At 33.8% G+C, this 23752-nt stretch overlaps 1 protein-coding gene across 2 annotated transcripts in view; it reads right to left on the bottom strand.

Moving 5' to 3' along the window:
- The window catches only part of Gtf2f2 (general transcription factor IIF subunit 2), a 156226-nt gene that overhangs the window by 17959 nt on the left and 114515 nt on the right, over positions 1–23752 (bottom strand). For both annotated transcript variants that reach the window (XM_076872402.1, XM_076872403.1), the window contains exon 6: positions 10298–10397. In XM_076872402.1, the coding sequence (XP_076728517.1) occupies positions 10298–10397 (100 nt within the window). The remainder of the gene's footprint in view (positions 1–10297; positions 10398–23752) is intronic.

The following is a 23752-nucleotide window of genomic DNA, read 5'->3' as shown; positions in this document are numbered from 1 at the left end:
TTTGCAGTTCCTTTGTTTTTTTATTAACTAATATATAGTAAGAGTTTCTGTACTAGATATAGTTTGGAAGGTAATACCTTTCAAACATGAGGTCCCTGGGGGCAGGCAGATCATACAATGGGTTCTCTAGGAAGTCAGAAGTTTGGGAAGCAAAGGTTAAAATAAAAAAGAACACGGGCAGTGCCAGTTCTCACTCTGGATCTTGCTGCCTCCTTGAACCTGTTTTTTTTTTTTGTGTGTGTGTGTGTGAAATGAAGTAGGTTTAGCAAAGGAAAAGGTAAATATATACTTGGCACTCAGACACAAGGAAACCATTTCTCTGAAATCCTCATTTTATCTTAGAACATTGTGTGACCTCTAAATTCATTTGTATAACATACTCTTCTTTTAACACACACACACACACACACACACACACACACACACACACACATATTATACCTCTTTAAGTAAAAACAATACTCTTGGACGCATGTTGTGTGTATCCTCTAGTCTGACATATTTTCATGCACACAAATTTGGGAAGCAATGGCCCCAAAAGAATGAAGTTCTCTTCCCCTGTTATCATCCTGGGTTTGTTCATTTGTAAAAAATTATCTCTCTGGGGCTGGGGTTGTAGTTTGCCTCACACGCATGAGGCACTGGGTTCAATCCTCAGTACCACATAAAAATAAGTAAATAAAATAAAGATACTGTGTCCATCTACAACTACATAAAAATTTAAAAGATTATCTCTTTATTGAAAATATACAACTTCTATTCACTTATTTTAGTTCAGTTGAAAAAAATTTTAAGGAAGCACTTCATTTTTATAAAGCATAGAAACTTATTATAGGAAACATACATAAATGGTAGCAACCCACCAGGTAAATAAAACCTCACTAGACTGAGTAAAAGCCGTCAGAGAACAATCTCCTGTTCATCAGCTGGAATGACTATAATCTGGGGACTAGCTTAAAAAAATAACAAAATATACTTCAAAAGTAACAACTAAATTATTGCATAAACTCCATCTCCTGCAGTGAGGTTTATTCTCTATATTTTAACAATAGAGATTTGTCAAGAATGATAAAATTTAGTTGCAAATGATCTATTGATGTTAAAACTGAAAATACATCTTACATATAATTGGAGACTTACAAATCAGTGGCTAAAAAGGCAACTTTGACAATATTGCCTTTTAATGAAATAAACTTAGGAGCCAGACAAGGGAGAAAGGGGTAACTTAATCAATTTAATTTTTTTTTTTAATATGTACATCTTGGGGATGAAACTCAAAATCCATTTATCTTGCTTGGCACAGTGGTGCATGCCTGCAATCTCAGTGACTCAGGAGACTAAGGCAAGAGGATAACAAGTTCAAGGCCAGCTTCAGCAACTTGGCTAAACAGTGTCTAAAAATAAAAAATAAAAAGGACTGGGGATATGACTCAGTGGTTAAGAGCCCCTGGGTTCAATATCTGGTACCAAAAAAAAAAAAAAAATCCTATTCATTTCTTTGGGAGATCAAGCACAGACTATGTACTAGGCAGTGCACTAAGATATGGAGCAAATAAGATAGTCTTCTCTTTAAAACAGTATTTCTTTCTTTGGGCTCATGTATTAAAATGCATAGAGGCCCTTGAGCATTTAAAATGTAGTAACAGTAGACCACAGAACTACCTAGGATAAGATCACAATGCTGAAAATAATGCAAATGTACCACACAGATTGCATTGTTGGGGAGGAATGAAATCCTGCCAGGCAGACTCAAGATTTCCTGGGTGAGAACAGCATAAAAGAGAACATGATGGGCAGTTACAAAGAATTTAGAAGAATATAGGCTTTCTCTAGGATGCAAAAAAGGATAGAAGAAGATTACATTACTGGGGAGAAAAAAGGATGAGAGACCCGGATAAAACCCACAAATCCAAATATTAGGGTCTTTGTGTTAAAAAGTGGGATGATATCATGGGATGTGTAATGGGGTAAATATGTTAAGCCTTTCTTTGCTGACTAGTGACTACAACATATCTTTACTTAGTTTGAATCCTGACATCCCCTTCCACTGTCACACTGCACTTACACAGTATCGGACAACCCAGAAAGTGGGCCTGGTGAAAAGCAGAAAAAAGCCAGGACGGGGAGATGAAGACATTATATTCCTTTACCTTGGTCAAGTGCAGGATAAGAGAAATTTACCTTGGGATCTAGAAAATAAATCAAAGAACCTATTTACATACAGAAGAGAGATGGTAACTGCTTATTCCCTTCCCAAGGGATTGGGTGGGATGTGGGATTTCATTTATTGTCAAAAGCTATTGGTTTCCAGGGAAGACAAGACAAAGTGGGGACCCAGGAGAAGATCAAAGTTTAGCTTATTTTCTTTCCCCATCACTGAGCACTGAACCCAGGGCCTCATGCATGCTAGGTAAGAGTGTTATCACTGAGTTTTTATTTTATGCTATTTTGAGGCAGGATGTCACTAAGTTGCCCAGGCTGGCCTTGAACTTCCAATCCTTCTGCCCCAGCCTCCATATCCTTGGGAATACAAGTGTGAGTGGGATTAGGCCTTTGCATCCTTCATATGCAGTCAGACCCTGCATGACAACTGTCTCCACTCCCTTCCCAGCTTTAGTTTATGTTGAAAGAAGATGACAGATACAGATAAATTCAGAAAAAAGAAGTGATTTCTACCCTTTGGAGGCTCTTCATTATATAAAATGATGGGTGAAGCTGGGAAGATTAATAGAAAAAAATGTTTTCAAAGAAACACGCTGGTAAAGCAAGAAGGGCTACTTCAGAGAGGTCAAGATATAATATTCTCGTTGGCAATGGTGAGAAAAACTTTTTAAGGGTTTGTTATCAATTCCCAAACCCAGAGTTAAGATGGCCAGAATTCAAAGGCAAGAATTTAGAATAAATTAGAAAGGAACTTTAAAATCATTACCAGGGATAAGATCAGAAGTTAGATTAAGGCTCAATTCCTTGAAGTAGTGTGGCCTCTTATCTACTGAACAACAATTCTTAAAAGTGTAATCTGAAAGCCCCAACACATTTATTCTTATGTTTATTTAAAAAAAAAAAAAACAAGAAATGGGCAAAGGTATACTCAGTGGTAGAGGACATGTCTAGCATGTACAAGGCCCTGAGTTTGATCCTAGCATTACAAAAAAACCCTATAAAACCCCAAAACATCTATTATTGTCATAGTCCTGTACTATGGGATAACTTATAAAAAAATATTGCTTTAAAGCTAAACTGGTTAAATCTTTTTGATAATATCTAAGATAGGTCCATAATCCAAATTCTCCTTTGTTGTATCAGGTAAGAAGTTCCAGTATATGTGTAATTATAAAAAGGGGTTTAAATTATTTCCATGTTCATTAAGTTAATAATACCTAATATGCTTATGATAAAACTAAGGTCCTTGAAGTTAACTTTTTTTTTTTCTTTTTAAAATCTAAACAGTACAGAAGTGGTAATCTTAGTATTCAACTTAATCTTGGTACTGCAGGTAAGAGTAATTACGCAAATAAACTATAAATTAATATGCACTAGTATACTTCAGAGAAAATATAGTTCTGAGATAATGTTACTTCTGTTGTTTAACTATTTTTCCTTTGGGCACTTTGTTTCTGACACAGGCACTGTAAAGAAACAACACTTGGGCTGGGGATGTGGCTCAAGGGTAACATGCTCGCCTGGCATGCGCAGGTGCTGGGTTCGATCCTCAGCACCACATAAAAATAAAATAAAGACGTTGTGTCCACCGAAAACTAAAAAATAAATATTAAAAAAATTCTCTCTCTTAAAAAAAAAAGAAACAACCCTCAAAGCAGTCAGACATCTAACTTGTTAGCAGCCAATACAAAATATTACTGACAGTTATTAAAACAAATAGTTTTTAAGTCATGTGAATTTTAATTACAGATCTTCTTCTGTCCTTAATGACCATACATCACTATGTAGCCAATATCATAGAAATAAACTTAAATACAGGAAGTACTTTAAACTTTTGTCTCCAGTTATAAATTTTTATAATTAAAAAATCTATCATACACAAATAATCTTACTTTTGCAACAGAAAACAAATTATTCAATACTAAAATTCAACGAAATGTTGAAAATCCATTATGGATGTGGTAAAGAGATGTTCAACTGTCATTACTGAAACCTTAATCACTGACTAAAATTATAAATGCCACCCACTACCAATTAAAATATTAAAACTCAGATGTCTGTAAATTTTGAGAGTGTTGTTTGCAGAAATACTTTGATTGCTATGTCAAGGCAGTCTCTGTGAAGGTTTTTATTTTAACTGTGAAAGTGAGCATGACAGCCTCAACTATCATGGTTTCACATTTTAAGTCCTTAAGAAAGATCATTTTCCCTCTCCCCTCTACAAATGCTTCTATTTTTGCTTAGTGTGTTACCATCATTTCTTTGGAGGAAATGATTTCTTTAGAATCCACAGTCCTTGATGTACAAATTCAAATGGATAAGACATACTATGTACTATATTAGGCAAACACTGCTGAAAAGCCTTTATGATATATTCTTGCAGGCATCCATCTTAATCAGCAAAATTAAAAAAAAAAAAAAACTAAATAATCTTACTTCTGAAGACTAAAACAGTTGGTTGCCACACTAAAGAAACAATCTGTTTTATGCATAAGGACAAATTTTATTTCTAATTCCTGAGGGTTAACCTCAAGGTTCTATGTAACAATTCTATTACTTGAATTAATCACTTTTCTAGTTAAATGTTTCTGGTTCTCTCTCACTTTCTGATGAAGGGCTAGAGAACACATTGTTTGTCAAACTCAGGAGCAGGGGATAGAGGTGATAAGAAAGACAAGAAGATATTAATTCTTTTTTAAAATCCTGGGTTTGGAAGAAAGAAACTTTCTGATCTCTTCCCTCATATCATTATTGAATCCATCCCTTCCTCAACAGGAGATGGCAGACAGAACTGTAAAAAGTTTCTATCTCTTTGGATTAGTGGTTGTAAACTAGAATAACCTAGGGAACTTTAAACACCTTGAGATAGTTGGCTCCCACATTGGATCAAATGATCAAACTCTGGAGGCATTTTCTTTTTTAAAGCCGCCTGGCTGATTCTACTATCCAGCCCATGTTGAGAACCATTATCAAAGAATACTATGAAATTTACACATGCCAGATGATGACATATAAAACTGGAACACACACAACAATTATGATTGAGAGATGGAGGGAGTTAAAAGGAATCTTGTAAATTAGCTTTCTTCTTTTTCTTCCTTCCTTCCCCCCACCTTTTTTTTTTTTTTTTTGGTGTGGCACTAAGGAGAGAATCCAGCGGTGCTCTACCATTGAGCTACATCCCTAGCCTGAATACTCATGCTTAGTTTTTAAAAATATTGCCAACTATGAAAGCTTTGTAACAGCAATAGACAATATAACTTAAGGTACTATACCACAAGGCACATCAAGCTTTAGCTTTAGTCCATGGTGGTTGTGGTGGCAGGGTCCTTCAGACTACATTTCCAAGATTCCCTTGCTAGCTGGTGTTTGTCAGTGGGAGAATGAAACCAGGAGGAAGGGCAATTCTCTCTGTAACCAGGCTTCTTCTCCCATTTCCAATTCCAATTCTTCCACTTTGTATTCATAAACTATTTGTATCCAATTCCCTACACCGAATCCCTTTCTGCTACAAATATCTTGAGCTGTTTCTGTTTCCAAGAGAGATACACTGAGTCATTATTAAAGACAGGGAATGACGAGTCATATTTAAAATGGTATTGATAATTTCCATTTTAAAACTGCCAATCTCATTCTAAAGAGGATCTGATTCCTCTAAGGATCTGATTCCTTTACCCTTCTTGCTACTTTATAGAGTGACTGACAGAGATCATTTTGAAGCAAGAGAAGTATCAGTTTTTCCACTTTTTTATTCACATGTATTTGCTTTATTGGCATTATCTACAGTTTCTTTGTGGAAGTTTTTTAAAGACATCTGCTCATTTTTGAGACTGAGTTTAATTAATAAAAGGTATTATAACCTATATATCTCAGAATTTAGTACCAAATACAAAAAGCTGAAAACAAATAAAAATGTGATTTTAGGAAGTACATAAGGGTTTGTATAAAGCCAATTCCTGTGGTAAGTATTTTTAAAACTTTTCCCTTTATAAGATGAAAAACAAGATAAATGTAAGTTCTAATGTTTTCCCCTTACCCATTGGGTTCTCTTGTAAACCCTGCTTTGAAGATCCCATTTTTTTCTAAAGTTTGTTTTCACTACTTCAGAGGATGAGGAAAGGGGAATTGGTGTTTAAATGCTTGCAAAATGCAGGATTAAATAAATTCCTGAAGGTTTCTTTTATTCCCTTACCCCCACCCCATTTTGTAGTGCTGAGGATCAAACCTAGGGTCTTCTACAGGCTAGGCATATTCTCTGCCACTGAGCTATATCCCAACCCTAAGAGTTCCCAATTTTTAAATATTAAAATATAGGTGTCAATTTTGCAGGGGGAAATACAATCAGAATCTATAAGTTCTTTTAACATGAAATCCCTCTATTCAACCCCTGTCCCCCCCCCCCCCGCCCTCCCCCCCTCCCACACACACACCTTAAGGAGACTCTAACAAATCAGTGTTTCAAAATACTTTGGAAAATGCTGACTTACATGAACTGGTTTCAGTTTCTGAAACTTAATGAAAGAAGAGGCAAGGCCACAGAAACATAAGGGTCATCTTCTCATAAAAGGAGGGTTTGCAGGATAATGCTTTCAAGGAAGGGGTGTTCTAAAAGATAATGCTGATTATATAATTCTTTTGGCCTAATGTATGCTTTCTGAATGGCAAGTATGGTGGGTATTATGATACAGACAGTCTGTGAACTAAAGAAAAAAATTTAACTCAGTGCTTAGAATAATTCCAAGTACAAAGTAGGAGTTCAAATATCTGTATAGTCTCTATGTATATGCAAATTTCTTCATATGCCATAGGTGGGTGAAAATTTTTCTAGGTGTAAATGCAAGGAAGTTTCTTTCTAATCAATGTAAAGATAGGGTTAGGGTTATACCTTGGTGGTCAAGAGCTTGCCTAGCATGTACAAGGTCCTAGGTTTGGTCCCCAACACTTTTTTTTTAAAATATTTTTTTTTTAGTCATAGATGGACAAATATCTTTATTTATTTATTTTTATGTGGTGCTGAGATTCGAACCCAGTGCCTCACACATGCAAGGCAAGTGCTCTACCACCGAGCTACAACCCCAACACTTTAAAGAAAAAAGATATACTTTTGCAAGTACATATACAATTTTCACCCTCTAAGTTTTGTAGAAATCTCTAATCATTTTTATTCTGAAAATTGCATCCAAAGAACCATAAACATTAAAGTGAAAGAATAGGCTTCATGTTTTTACACTTTGCAAAGCTTTGTAAATACATATTGGGCTTAAAATTTTTCATTAAAAATCTTGATTATGCAATGTCTAAAACATTCCTGATTAACTATGTTATTACTCAATCTTTTAAAAAATCAGCGTTTCCTTCTGATATATAAGAAAAGTTTCATATGCTTTGTACAGTAGGCATTATACTATAATACTGAATGTTTTTAAAGCTGTGCAGGTGCTTCTACCCATTCAGATACACTCCCATAGAAAACAATTACTAAACATTTATTCAAATGCAATGTAATAGATTATAGTCAATTTTTGATTTTATGTAAATGAAATCTTAATCAAAGATTATTATGTGACTCTTTACTATAACGACTCTTTACTTATGACAACCTTCACAAAGGTTCGTGCCTTGAAATGAAATATCAATATGAAAAACTCTTTATATGCTGACAAGGAGTTCAGAATACAAAGCATTTGGACTTATTTACATTTGTTGTTGAGAGAAGACAAACCTTAGACAGCTGAGGTAGGGTGCCATCCTGGCCATAACACTTAGCTTTCCCCCTTTGCATCCTAATAGAATTTTACCACTTATGATAACAAGTCAGACAATCCACACGCACTGTGACAATTCTAATAACTCAAAAAAGACTTTAAAAAGAGGAAAATTAGAATAAAATCACTCTAGTTCCTACCATCCCAAACCAATAACGTCAGATATTTCACCAATCTCCAATTCTGGATATTTGTTTCCAATCTTTTTCTATCTTAAACAACATAGAGAAACATTACTGTACATACATTTTTTTTTACTTTGTTTTACTATTATAAATTCCTATATTCAAGATTGCCAGTCAAAGAACAAATACTTTTAAATAGTACTTTTGATACAAATTACTAAAATTCCCTCCAGAAAGGTTACATCTCTTCACAGCCTATGGAAAGTGCTATTTATCTTATCCTCCCTGTGACAAAGAGTAGAAACTGTATATAGAAGACTGGCCCATAAGAGCAGAAGAGTGGAGTCAAAGGTTATAGGAGAAGCACACCATTGAAGAAGAAAGGCAAAGACAAATAAGACCTACATTATTTTAGTTTTCTATTTCCATTAACTCCAGGAAGTTATGTGTACAATTATGTACAGCATAGCAACATTTCAGTCAAGAAAATACCATGTATATGACAGTATGAAACAGCCAAGGGATGCAAGCTATACCACTGAGGTCTGTGTAGTATCCTTTATATGTCTGCACAATGATCAATGCCTACCAACACATTTCTCAAAACATATCCCAATCAGACATTGCATAACTGTGCACCCAACTAGGAGTAGAAAAGGCAGAAGAGGACAAGAAGCAGACTCTTATCTACATCCGACAGAAAAATACCTCTCTTGTATTATCTGACACTATTGTCTCCCTTTACCTTCCCGGTTTTCTTTAGTTTTTTTTTCCCCCATAAAGCATAACAAAAAGCCGTGCAGCTGAACTGTGGACTGCCTTGTCTAATCTAATCAGTGCAGCAATTTTTTTTTTTTTTTTTAAAACATCTGAATGTCTCCAGAAGGAATAGGTGTACACAGTTCTTACACTCCCCAGCATTTGCCTTCGTAAGCCTCAGTCTTCTGCTCAGTTACATGCCTGTTTAGCCCTGGAAGCTTTTGCTATGTCTCATGCAAATTAACCACTAGAAACTTAAATACCATAAAGTAGTATTTTGGCAGACACTGTTCTGTGGTACTTAATAAGTGTGGACACTTAAGGTCAGTTTTAAAAGAGGTTTTAATTCTTTCTATGCTCAGTATCAAAAGGGATCTTAAGCAACAAAGTGGGATACAAGAGTTCAACTGTTAACTGCTACTTGACTTGAGCTTCATTGAATCATTACATTTCTTGGGCTGGGGTTGTGGCTCAGAGGTAGAGCACTTGTCTAGCACAAGTGAGGCACTGGGTTGGATCCCTAGCACCACACAAAAAATAAATAAATAAAGTAAAGGCATTGCATTCATCTACAACTAAAAATATATATATATTTTAAAAACACTGCATTTCTTCTTGCATTACAGGTACTTCAAACCTCCAAACCTTAGCCGTTTTAGCATTGTTAATCCTGTGGCAATAATCATGGTGGTTAAGAGCTTGATTCTTAAGCCACACTATTTAGGTTGAACATCTGGAATGATAAACGACTGTGTGACCTTAAGTAAGCTAACCTCCTTGAGTCTCAGGACCTCAACTAATAATAATAGTGGTAGTTACTTCATGGGGTAGGTATGAAGATTATGTGTCACTAGTTATAAAGCACTCAGAAGTGTAAACACCACATAATATGCCAGTATACATAATATATAAGTATTATTATATATATATTATATATTATATATAAGTACGTATAAAATATACTTTAATAAAAAAGGTTGAAAACATATAAGCAGTCCCCCCTTTGCACAGCAGTAAGAGATAGTATAAATACCTGTGAGTAAAGTGATCTTAATTATCATTGAGAAAAATTACTGTTGTTCCAGGACATTTTAAAATTTCTGAATGATATTAATTTTTAAAAAAACATTGATAGATAATAAGTGTACACATGTATGTATGACCTTTAATTTTTTTTGTCAATACATTAAGATCTCCTATGAACAAATATAAAGGTATAGAAAAATGGGTGGGGGCAAAAAAAAAAAAAGAATATCAAGAATACTTTGAACAATGGTTGTCTTCTTAAGGTGTGGCTTATGATGTAGAGCAAGCTGTTTTCTATGCTTAGCAAATTGTCATATTCCTTACTATGTCTGGATTAGGTATTCAAGCACCTGAGGGTAAGGCTTATGACTGATGAGTACTTTCAAAACCTAAGAATCTATAATACAGAAAAGAATAAAGATATAACACTGAATAAAGAGAAACATGCAGAAAACTTACATTATATTGATGATTAGCAACAGGCTTGTAATTTGTTGTTACAACTTTCTCCAGTTGTTGTGATAGCCTTACAGGTTTGGAAGATTCTTCTATTTGCAATCTGAAAAACAGAAGGCATTATATACACTTATTTGTTTAGCAGAATGAAACCTGAAGACTTATTTCTGTAATTCTTATTCAATAAATACCAATTAATGTATAAACCTCAGATTATTATACTACCCTTACTAGAAAATTAAAAAACCACAGTGAAAATATATGACTATTATATTACTTCATTAATCTATAAGTTACTTTTAATCCTATATTGTACAAGCAAATCTTAACTACTAAAAACCAGAAACCAATCACCTGAAAATTTCTGAAAACCAACCAATTAACCAACCAACCCTACAAGTAAAAATAAACTATATAAACTAAAATTAATCAAGTTGCTAATTCAAAATTTCCATTTATCTAATTAGAAATAAAGGCTAACAAAATGTAATAAATCAGCACCTAAGGTTTAGTATCTAGTAATCAGCACCATAGGTCTCATTGGCTAGTAGATACAGAACATTTCGGTGATTACAGACTTCTAAAAGATAGGAATGGTCTAAAACTACTACAGGACTGCATCCAAATTAAAATATAATTTGAAATATTGCCTTTGAGAAAACAGCCATAAAATACATGACACCATGTATAGCATATTACAAAACATAATACCTGAACATACATCTTCAAGTAACAGACTTAGGATATTTTGTTTGTATTAAATGTGGAAAGACACATTCAAACATTTATTTCTTACTTTAAAAGTTAAGAGAAATTCATTTGCTAATCCAAAAAACTGTTTTAAGAGGAGAAAGGTGCAGCTTAAAAAAAAAAAAAGGTGGGGCCAGGGTTGTGGCTCAATGGTAGAACACTTGCCTAGCATGCATGAGGCACTGGGTTGCCCAGCACCACATAAAAATAAACAAATAAAATAAAGGTATTGTGTCCATCTACAACTAAAAAAATTAAAAAAAAAAAAAAGGTTTCACTGTATCTTTGGATTTCTCATCAGTAGGGTATCAGAATATAAATATGTAGTATATTTAAGAAAATGCTCATATGTAGCTAATTTGTAAGTAAAGTGCAAGAATGAAATAAAAGTATTTTTGGACAAAACCCTTAAGACATTTACAGATCATCCTTACTGAAAGGTTTACTTTCGGGTGAAGGAAAATAAATCCAAAAGGAAGGAGTGGGATGCAATGGTCACAGCAAAGAAATTGAAAAGCGTATTAGAAAATTGCCTACTTAATAAAAACAAAAAGAAAGCATCTTTTTTTTAAAAAAAGGTGAAATTAACATGAAAGATGAAAAGGAAGAGATCAGTATTAGTGCATTTTAAGATTTCTGTATGTTTTCTAAAGTTTCTGCAATAAGAATCTATTACTTTTATAATAAAAAAGGAAGTTTACCTAATAAATACAAAATACCATTTTTTTTGATGGTTAATTTGAAAGCCATAAAATGTTGGTTATTCAAAAATAATACATGCTCAAAATTGTATATTATATAAAATTTGACTCAGACTTTAAATTCTTGGTTCAACAGAATAAGTACTAAAGCTAATTTTCATTTAAAATTCAAAAAGACACCTCGAAGTACAAAAAGTACCTATTTTAAAATGTTCTTACTAAATACGGATGAAGATACATCATCCTAGATGAAGATAATTCTTTATTCTGTTTATTTTTAGGTATATAACAGCAAAATACTGAGATACTCAATGTCTACCAACTATTTTTTATATATGAAATTTACATTATTAGGTATTAGGTATACTTTACCATGAAACCCAAATTCAGTATACTTATTTCTATATGGAAATGTAAATATTTAAATTCATTCATTTATTAATCCATACTTAAGCTTTAAATACATAAAATGATTATTTTATAAAATGTTAAAAAATACTCTGGAAATATCTTCAGAAATTTACCGGATATGCAATCATAAATAGTAAGTACTATATTACTTTTGCCTTTTGTATGCCACACATACTTTCTAAAGAATTTTTTTGTAGCCACTGCTTCCTGACTCAGGTCCATGTGGCATACTTTCCTTTATAGAAAAATTTTTCAGCAATTCTAAAAGTCAGTTTCACCATCCAGACTGGCATGATATATGTAACCTCAAAATATTTAATCTTTTAAATAAAGAAAAACAATGATCACTGCTTTAAAATAAAGAGCTAATATAAAAATTCAACCTTTGTATTGTACTTCAAAAAAGTCAACTTCAAGGGTTTTGTTTTAATAAGAAGAGGGCATCTTATGACAAGCTCAAAAGGTTAGGAACTGAAAATACAGCCTATTTTTCAAGAACCAAATCTTAAAATACCTTAATTAACCTTGACCGGTTTAAAATAATTTAGCAGGTTCTTTAATTAACACTAAATAATTCATTTAACATTATCTCATGAAGTGTCAGAACAATTTGCAACTCCATTTCATCACTGAACAATGTACTAAATTAAACATTACTGACCTCAACAGGCTTTCAAAGTCAAAAGAAGGTTTACCTGGGTTTATCAGAATAATATGATTTGGAACTATTTGGTTTGCAAATCAGAATAGCCAAACCACATACAGAGGTGCTGGGCTGAACTGCAAGCAAGCTAAGAGTCCTGACTATTTTTTAAAATGGGTATGACTTTTGCAGAAAATTTAAGAATATGACGTCATTTTCAAGACATAGTAATAGAAAAGCAATATTCTGGGGTCACTTTGGTTTACAAATCTTCTAAAAAGTTTTTGGTGCTGATTCTTAGCATCATTATGAATATGAATATACATATTCATAGAAGGTTAGGATTTAACTGTATCTTTTTACATTTTCCATAGTTGGAGACAAAGTGCTTGGAAATATACATTTATGAGATAATTGCTGTGGCATCATAAATCATACTTATTTTGTCAAAGCATAATATTTTTAAGTATTAAAAATTAAATAGGTTTGAATATGGAGGCATTCTAAATACAACTTCATTTTTTTAAAAAAAACAATTTAAATTTTAGGTAACTGAGAATTATATTCTTGGAAGCTCAAGTTGGTGAAGTTTGCAAAATTATTAGTCTCTAAATTATTTGCCTGAGTTGTAACAGCAAACACACTAAACACTTGAGAGAAAAATACAGATATCTATCTTATACCATAGATTATATTCAGGAAGCTTAACTTTATTTATTTTAGGAAGCTTAAATTTAATCAGAGAATTTTAAAGTAAAAAAGTGACCAGACCTGTGTTTTTAAAATACTCCTCTGACTACTGTTTGCAGGATGGTGTGGAGTAAACATGGAGCCGAGAAACTAGAAAAGCAACTGTCCTAATACAGAGGAAAAATAATACTCATTTGGATGAGGGTGATGCTAAAGAGGTAAAAGTCAAGTTTAGCAAATTAAGAAAATAGTTTGAAGAGAGATTCAATAGAAATTGTTCAACTGAACTGGGGTACAAAAGAGGAAAAAAAGCAGTAAGAATAATTGGGCTTAGATTTCTGGCTTGAGCAACTATAACCCAAGAAGAGGCGTCAGACTGTGTTACTATAAAACTGATAGAATTCACTTTACTAGAAAATCTGTATATGATATATATATATAAATATATTATATATATATTTATATATATATATATATATATATATATATATATAAAATATACTTTTACTCTGCTACTACAATTGAAAAAAGATAACTGAAAAACTAACACCTTCTATCTTAAATTCTTTTTTAAAATATTTTTTATTTGTTTTAATTAGTGACAGTAGAATGCACTTTGATACATTATATATAATGGAGTATAATTTCTCATTCTTCTGGGTGTACATGATGTAGAATCACACAGGTTGTATAATTATATATGTACATAGGGTAATAATGTCTGATTCATTCTACTATCTTTCTCACCCCCATATCCCCCTCCTCTCCCTTCACTCCTCTCTACCTAATCTAAGGTAACTCTTTTCTTCCCTAGTCACCCCCCAACCCTGACCCCACTACATTGCGAATTAGCATCCACATATCAGAGAAAACATTCGGCTTTTGTTTTATGGGGGATTGGCTTATTTCACTTAGCATGATATTCTCCATCTCCATAAACTTACTGGCAAATGCCATAATTTCATTCTTCTTTAAGGTTGAGTAATATTCCATTGTGTGAATGTGTGTTTGTGCGTGCCACATTTTTTAATCCATTCATCTGTTAAGGGACACCTAGGTTGATTCCACAGTTTAGCTATTGTGAATTGAGCTGCTATAAACACTGATGTGGCTGAATCATTGTAATATGCTGATTTTAATATTTCTTAATCAGCAAGTTTTATATAAAGATATGAGTTACTCTGTATGCCTCACACTTAAGATTAACATAGATTCAAACACCTAATGTTGAATGGCACCAAGAGCAACTCATTTCTCTGGACAAGAAATAATGACAAGAGAAGTTGTGCTCTACTTGTGTACAATTTTATGTCAAAATGCAGTCTACTGTAAAATATATTAATTAATTAATTTAAAAAAAGAAAAGAAATAATGACTAACAATTATATCACTGTATAACTTGGGCCACATAAAATTATTTAGCTTTTTTACTATTTAAGGGAATAGTCAAAATCAACTTCCCTGAATTCTGAGTTTAATATTATTATTTAAAGAGTCATTAAAGTTGGATACAGTGGCACATGTCTGTTATCTAAGAAACTCAGGAGGCTGAGGCAGGAGGATGACAAATTCAAGGACAGTCTTAAAAAGATCTTGTCTCAATTTTTTTTTTTTTTTAAATTTTAAAGGACTGAGATGTAGCTCAGTGGTAAAGCGACTCTGAGTTCAATCCCCAGTATCAAGGGGGTGGGGAACTAAATAAAAATAGAGAGCATTATCTCCTATTTCTTCCCATCAAAGAGAAAGTTCACAAGGCCATGTAACCCAAGAGCTAAAACACCAACAAACTGATAGCACATGAAAACAGACATTTAAAAAGCACTATATTGAGGCTGAGGTTGTGGCTCAGAGGTAGAGCACTCACCTAGCACGTGTGAGGCCCTGGGTTCCATCCTCAGCACCATATAAAAATAAATAAAGATATTGAGTCCAAAATATTAAACAATAAGAAAACAAATAACCCAATCAACAAATGGGTCAAGGATCTGAACAGACACTTCTCAGTGAAGGATATACAATCAATCAACAAATACATGAAAAAATGCTAACCATCTCTAGCAATTAGAGAAATGCAAATTAAAACCACTCTAAGATACCATCTCACTCCAGTAAGAATGGCAGCCATTATGAAGTCAAACAACAAGTGCTGGCGAGGATGTGGGGAAAAGGGTACACTTGTACATTGCTGGTGGGACTGCAAATTGGTGCAGCCAATTTGGAAAGCAGTATGAAGATTCCTTGGAAAGCTGGGAATGGAACCACCATTCGACCCAGCTATTCCCCTTCTCAGACTATTCCCCAAAGACCTAAAAAGAGCATACTATAAGGATACAGCTACATCAATGTTCATAGCAGCACAATTCACAATAGCTAGAATGTGGAACCAACCTAGATGCCCATCAATAGATGAATGGATTAAAAAAATGTGGCATTTGTACACAATGGAATATTACTCAGCACTAAAAATAACAAAATCATGGCACTTGCAGGGAAATGGATGGCATTAGAGCAGATTATGCTAAGTGAAGTCAGCCAATTCCTAAAAAACAAATGCCGAATGTCTTCTTTGATATAAGGAGGGCGACTCAAAACAGAGCAGGGAGGAAGAGCATGAGAAGAAGATCACCATTAAGCAGAGAAGAGAGGTGGGAGGGAATGGGAGAGAGAAGGGGAATTGCATGGAGGATGGAAGGAGACCCTCACTGTTATACAAAATTACATATAAGAGGATGTGAGGGTAAAGGGGAAAAAAAGAGAGAAATGAATTACAGTAGGTGGGTAGAGAGAGATGATGGGAGGGGAGGGGAGAGGAGGGGGGAATAGGAAGGGGAGCAGAATACAACAGACACTAGTATGGCAGTATATATAAGCGTGGATGTATAACCAATGTGATCCTGCAATCTGTACCTGTGGTAAAAATAAGAATTCATATCCCACTTGAATCAAATGTATGAAATATGATATGTCAAGATCATTGTAATGTTTTGAGCAACCAATAAAAAAAGAAAAAAAAAGATATTGAGTCCAACTACAACTAAAAAAAAATAATAAAAAAAAAACAAAATAAAAATAAAAAGCACTATATTCTGGAAACTGTGTTAAGAGCTTTCCCTTTATCGCCCCAATCTTACTTTCTTCTTATGATAAAGCCAACAATAGAACTGAAATTAAGATTTTCATTCTATATGGTCCCATATAACAGAATTCAGACCATACATCAGAATACAGCTCATTATTATCCAAAGTACAAATATGAAGACACGAATTGGTGTGAATACACTTTGTATACACCCAGAGATATGAAAAATGTGCTCTATATGGGTAATAAGAATTGTAATGCATTCTGCTGGCTCATGTATATATAAAAGAATACAGCCTCTAATTAAAATCCCATGGAACTCAGTTCAAAATAAATAATTTCTTCTTGATAGTCATCAGCCTGCCAAAAACTCTCTCTCTCTCTCTCACATACATACACACGCACACACACAAAGCAAGAGTAGATTCTCCCTTATAACAGCCCTACCCCCACACACATCCATCCACACAAAAAATGCCTATCAAGTCAATATCACTAGTTATTAGGATATAATCATGGTCCATAATCACCCTTACCAAAATCATTTAAAGATATTCTTCATTATTATGCTTTATCAAGAGTTATACTAAACTGGAAATTCAATTTTTAAATTGTTTGGCATTATTAAAAAATGAGAGCAGCATATACATCCCTCAAATATTTCAGAAGATGAACATTGTTAAAACTTGACAAAATGGAAAAATGCCAAATTATGGCTCTAAGCTGTTGGCAGATCCAGGAAGTAAAGGCTACAAATTTTAGCTAATACTTATTGGCAAATATATCACAGCAACTCAATAAATATTTGTTGAGCAAATAAATAACACCTTAACTGGACAACTAAATCAAAAAGGAAAAGGTCAAATATCATATTAACAAATGCCATAATATGTCTGATTTTATACATATAGACTACTTTCATGCCTAAGCAGAAAACCTTATGAAATACTGCCTTGCTAATCTGGTTATCAGCAACAGAATTAAACAACTTCAAACAACACCGAATAACAAATGTTTCCACTAGCAATGGCAAATGTGGGAGTTATTTCATAATGTAATTATCATCTTAGCATTCATCTATCATTTATGCTGTAGCTACATTTGATTGCAATATTTATGTTATTCTTAAAAATGACAGGTTTTACAAAAGAGTGTGTATTTTCTTAAATTTAGATTTCATTTTTGAAAGGGAGAGAATGAAGCAATGAATGGAAGTACACAGTGCCTCCCAAGAGAGAGAAAAAGGCTGACATTTGTAGGGTGAAAGAAAAACGTCTAACAGCAGATAGAATCAGGAAAAACAGTGGAGCACTGGGACTGCCTGTGAGCAAGCACCCACACACTCCATCCTGTCAGGAAACAAAAAAGAAGTTCTGGAAGAAGGTAAAGCTTGGGAATAGGTAGACACAAGGCTGAGGTAATAAATTAACCAGGTAAAAAGGCTGAGCTGATTTACTACTATGAAAAAATTCTAAAGCAGCCTAGCATATTTTAGAAAGTTCCAAAACTGGGGAGTGGAACAAAGACAGTTTCTTAGAGGGACTGCAATAGTAAGTACATGTCAAGACTGTTAGAATGTGGATCTGGGTGGCAATGGACAATTTTGGGGGTTTCGGTTGATAAGGAATTAAATTACATATCCTTATCTGGAAGGCCTACTGGAAGGATCATATAGCAAATGTCATATTTCTTGGACAAGTGTCTCCTACAAATACTTATAATTTGTAAGCTTTGTGAAAGCACAGATCCCTTTCATATGCCTAGGTGCCAGAAAAGGCATGGTGATAACACACCAACATTCAGATTTGGCATAGAAGAGAAGAGATATACATAAGGTATTAGTATTAATTAATTAATTTTTCACTCTAGGGAAATATATAATAAAGGAAAATACTGCATCCCATATGTGTGCATATAAATTAATTAAAATGGATAAAATTCAAAATTCTGTTTCTCAGACACACTAGCTACAGTTAAGTACATAGAGCCATATGTGGCTAGTGGCCGCCATGGTGGATAACATAGATACCTCTATCATTACAGAATGTCTACTAGATACTGCAGGACAGAGTGTGTCAGGTAAAGCAGAAAGCAAGAGTGAGAGGAGGGGCTATGGTGAATTAGAAATAGAGCACAGGCTCCACCTCAGAAGGGCTACAAGTAATCTGCTACAGATGACTGCTATTCTGCAGGAATGTAGGTATGCTCTTCCCAAATTATTTTATTCAACAAAGTGCAAGAGAATCAGAGTTTTATGTGAAACCATCAGACATTGCCAACTCACTCAATTAAGAAAATGGGCAACCCTCTCACCAAAACAAAAGAAAAAAAATCCCTTCCAAAAAATAAACCCGAACACTAGCTATACTAGGCCACCAGTTAGCAGCCCTCTAATCTGTATATCTATATCCCATACTGTTTTTTTTTTTTTAAGCAAAACAACAACAAAGACTTATTACCAGAAGCAGCAAAATCATGTAGGAAAAACCCACCCAGTTCAACATTACAGTTTTCCTGAAGGAAGGGCAAATCCTTTGACCTGCATTCACATGTGCCCATCCAGAGGGACAATTCATGAATTGGCTGATGGACTTAAGGGACTGCATTCTAGCTGGTACCCAGACTAAGAATAAAAGAAAAAGAAAAAATCTGCCTCTGTGCAACACAGAAACTTGATAACTTTGGGCTCATAAAACCAGGAACCTCATATGATTCAACCATTAGCTGCTTCTTAATAAAAGAATACTGAATTAATTCTTCTGTATGAAAATAAAACAACTCAAATAACCAAGTTCTAGCATAATTGACACTTGCTCATGATCATAGAGCTTATTAGAGATGAGGAGGGTGGTTTAAGATTCCAAGCCAGGCTGATGGCACAGGCTTATAATCCTAGGTACTTGTGAGACTAAGAGGAGTTCAAGGAGTTCAAGGAGTTCAAGGCCTGCTTGGGCAACACAGTGAGACCCCATCTCAAAGCAAACTAATAAAAAATTCAAAATTCCTTTTCACAATATTATAATGAAGCAATTCAGACATCTTTTTGAGTTTGGTAAATATATACTATACCTATTTTAAATATTTATAGTTTTTAAGAAAATACATGATGTCCAAAATATGTATGCCTCTTACATTAGCTAGCAAAGTACCTTGCAAGGGGCCTACAATCAGCAAGGGAACGATGATTCACACTGGACTTTGTTTAATCCTAGACTTTTGTTAGAAACAACAGCCACCCACAAGTTTTAGGTATGTGCAGAGTAAGGTAAATAAATGACGGCTAATGTAATGGAGACTTTTGGCATCTTATTTTTGTTGTTTTTAATTACTGTATAGCTTCTGTTTTTCATCAGAACACTGGAAGACTCTCAGTCCTTTATCTAATTTTCACTTCTCTAGGAGAAGAAAACTAGCAGCAGCCGAGAGAATATCTATTCACCTGTTAGACAACCAAAAAACCTTCACTGAACATTTAGTCCAAAATACAAGAATTTTTCCTCATAGTCTAAACATCTTTATTTATGTAACTCCCTTTTCACTTATATTCTTTCCTTATGTAAACTATCATCTTGAACTTGAGAGTATGTTTAGTGGCTAGCTTTACCTTAAAGTGGAGCATTACTTCTAAGTCACTAGCACTCTGCTGCATGCAAGCACTGTAGGTGCTCAAACTTTGGAGGGCAGAGGAAGGCAGCACAGTTAACTACAGTTCTTATAAATGTGGAAATAGGTCATCCAAGATTTACACTGCCTCTTCAAATAATTACAAATTTTAATTATTTTCAATTTACCCATTGCAATATTTTTTCTTTAGATCAAGTCAGGCATGATTTCTCAACCACTCCAATGAAAGCAGACTGCTTTTCATTCTGTAAAGTCTGGATCCGCAGGTAAAATGCAAGTGTGTGATAATGGGAAAGGGGAAGGAAGAGTATGGATAGCATTTGATGGAAGAAATCCTTTACTGCTTATGCTTCCCCTGTTAATTGCACTCTCTAGTTGCTATTTTTATTATAAGCAAAAACTAAAAATATGAAGGGAAAAAAAAAGTTGAGCTCATCAGGGACCATTTGTTGTTCCTCAATACATGACCAATTAGCTACTTTTTCTGTTAGAAATGAAATTACCTTAAATTCCAGTGGACGATGAATGACAAAACACTTGAATTTCATTAAGAACTTTTCATTTTACTTCTCTTCTCCAAACACAAACAAAAGTAAAATGTCTAAATAATTTGGCATGGTTCCCAGAAGTGAGGGTAAAAGCACTTCTATCAAAAGACCTAGTAATACTTACAAAATTCACTATTAGAGGGAGCAAAAAAAGGACAGCTTTGGCATTAAGATTCATGCTGATAATTTTACATTTAAAAAATCAGAGATTAAAGTAAATTTATAGCATACAGAAAGGCCTTGAATAATGCTTAGAATAAAACAATGTACCATACCATCACAAAGTCTGAAACTCCACTCTGATTTTAAGTTCCAGTCAATCACTAGGTGTGACACTGGTCGAGTGAGTCAACTTCTCTAACATCTTGGTGCCCTCAAGGAAAAAAGAGGTTAATAATAGAAATAAATGAAATAGTCCTTACAAATCAACTAAATACCGGATGACCTGTCCCATATAGACTCAGTATGTTTTAGCTATCACTGTAACTTGTTACCACTGATCCTGATACTCATACTGAACAGAAATGGATGGGAGTTATTTGAGTAAGCATTTCTTTTAATAATTATCTGGTTCACACAATGGTAGAATCAAGACTTATGGAACCTATGTTCATTCTTTGTGCTGTCTGGTAGGGGATATTTGGCTATAAAAACTATTGCCTTTGATATTTTCAAAGATAATTTTTTTAAAGTGCTATACAGGTAAAACATGCAATGCTCATGAAATGCAAATTAGAACCAGTAATTTTATCACAGTACCAAAAGACAAAAATTTGTTAGCTTACAGTTTTGAGTAATTATTTATCCCCCTTTTTTGGTATTAGGGATTGAACCCAGGGCCTCGTGTACATTAAGCAAGAACTCCACCACTGAGTTACATCTCTAATACTATTTATTTTGAGTCAGGGTCTCACTAATTGTTCAGGATGGCCTCAAACTTGCAATCCTCCTGCCTCCTCAGTTGTTGGGAGTATAGTGCTACCACAACCTGGCTACTTATACATACAATTCAAAAAATTCACTGGATTTTAAATATAAGAAAAAAAATTTAAAATTTAATCCTTTGAGGCACTTAAACCAATCCCTGATTCTACTATTTGCCTTTCAACTAATAGTGACAAGAATGCAAGTCTAAGTTCAACAAAAGTAAAAACATGTACTTGAGTGGAACAGTTCCCTGAATTATACAGATTACTCATGATAACCAATTTTTTTTAAAGGAAAAGGTTTGTGTGAGGGAAAAGTGGATTCTTTTTTTTTTTAAATATGTTTTTAGTTGTAGATGAACATAAGTACCTTTATTTATTTTTATATGGTGTTGAGGATGGCTGAATTAGCCAACTGTAGGCACTGTGTAATGTTTGGAATCTCTAGGCCTTTGAATATTCTCAAATCACACCACATACACCTTGATTAGAAATATCTGAGAACTAGATACTTCTCCAGAAGGATTTAAATAAAATCTAGATAGTGATATCAAATTTAAGCCTACCAATGAGATTCTTTCCAGTCCCAATTTTTACTTAAAAAAATTTTCACTTTTGTACGTTTTATAATTTTTAAATTACTATAGCAAAGGCTAATACAGAAATTAAAGCATATAGTTCAAATATAATCAATTTTTATTTCACAAACCCCACCCCACACCGTGCCTCGAAATGGTACTGGGGATTGAAGGCAGAGCTGATTTACCACTTGGCTACATCCATAGCTCTTTTTACATTTTTATTTTAAGACAAGGTCTTGCAATGAGATGGATATCATTATCCTAAGTACATGTATGAAGACATAAATGGTGTGAATATACTTTTTATATAACCAGAGATATGAAAAATTGTGCTCTATATGTGTAATATGAATTGTAATACATTCTGCTGTTATATAACAAATTAGAATAAAAAAATAAAAAAAAAAAGACAGGGTCTTGCTAAGTTGCAAAGGCTGATCTAGAACTTTCGATCTTCCTGCTTTAGCCTCCCTAGTTTGCTGACAATACAAGCATGTACAAGCCAGCTGAAATTTCCATTTTAATTTGCTAATTTCATTAGCATTTAAAACTGCAAATGAAACACTAGAAACAAAAATAAATAAATTTTAGATGTTTTTACCCCTCCTAAATTTGTCATGAGCCAAGAAGAAAACTCAAAAGGATCAACTCTAATATGTTATTGGTAAGATAAATTATTAAAGCTTTTTCTTTTCATCAAGGATTGAAATGTGTTCATCAATTTAATTTGGTTTTGAGAGCTTAATCTCACAAATTTTATCTTTTTGGATAAAATTCCTTAAAAATTAAAAAAAAAATGCTGGGAACTACCACTAGTACAGTAAAGTTAATTGTTTTATAACAGAAATGCTGATGGCTTGTATGTTAGCATATTGATAAAGTGCTAAGAGTAACTATTACACTAAAATTCTGTACTTTCACAATTTTGTCAGTTCATGTTGCTAGCCTTCTCAATAAGACAGTTAACTATGACCACCTTTTTCTAACCTCCTCAGAGTGTGTACTCACTGACAAATAAGCTTGTGGTTTGGTATAATCTGACGAGGAATTATATAACATTATATCAAGTTACCTGGCTACCACGCAAATTTTTCTCTTATATAGAACCTTCTATGAGAACTGAAGACAATATTTTTAAGATTATAGAATAACAAATATTTTTCATGTTAGTAGAATCAAGAAGGCATTACAGCTGAACGTGATGGCACACATCTGTAATCCCTGTGGCTTGGTAGGATTAGGAAGGAAGATCACAAATTCAAAACCAGCCTCAGCAATTTATTGAGGCCCTAAGCAACTTAGGGAGACCCTGTCTCAAAATTAAACATAAAAGGGTTTGAGGATGTGACTCAGTGGTTAAGCGCCCCTGCAGTTCAATCCCCAGTGCTGTAAGAAAAGGTCTTATAGAAATGCTTCATCCAGGTTTTCCTAAATATATAAAATATTATCTAGTTCAATTTACCCCCCCCCCCCCCCACCGCGTTGGTACTGTAGATTAAACATAG

Source organism: Callospermophilus lateralis, chromosome 12, assembly GCF_048772815.1.
Source record: "Callospermophilus lateralis isolate mCalLat2 chromosome 12, mCalLat2.hap1, whole genome shotgun sequence".
In the NCBI taxonomy this organism is placed as follows: domain Eukaryota; kingdom Metazoa; phylum Chordata; class Mammalia; order Rodentia; family Sciuridae; genus Callospermophilus; species Callospermophilus lateralis.
This window is presented reverse-complemented; position numbering and strand designations above follow the sequence as displayed.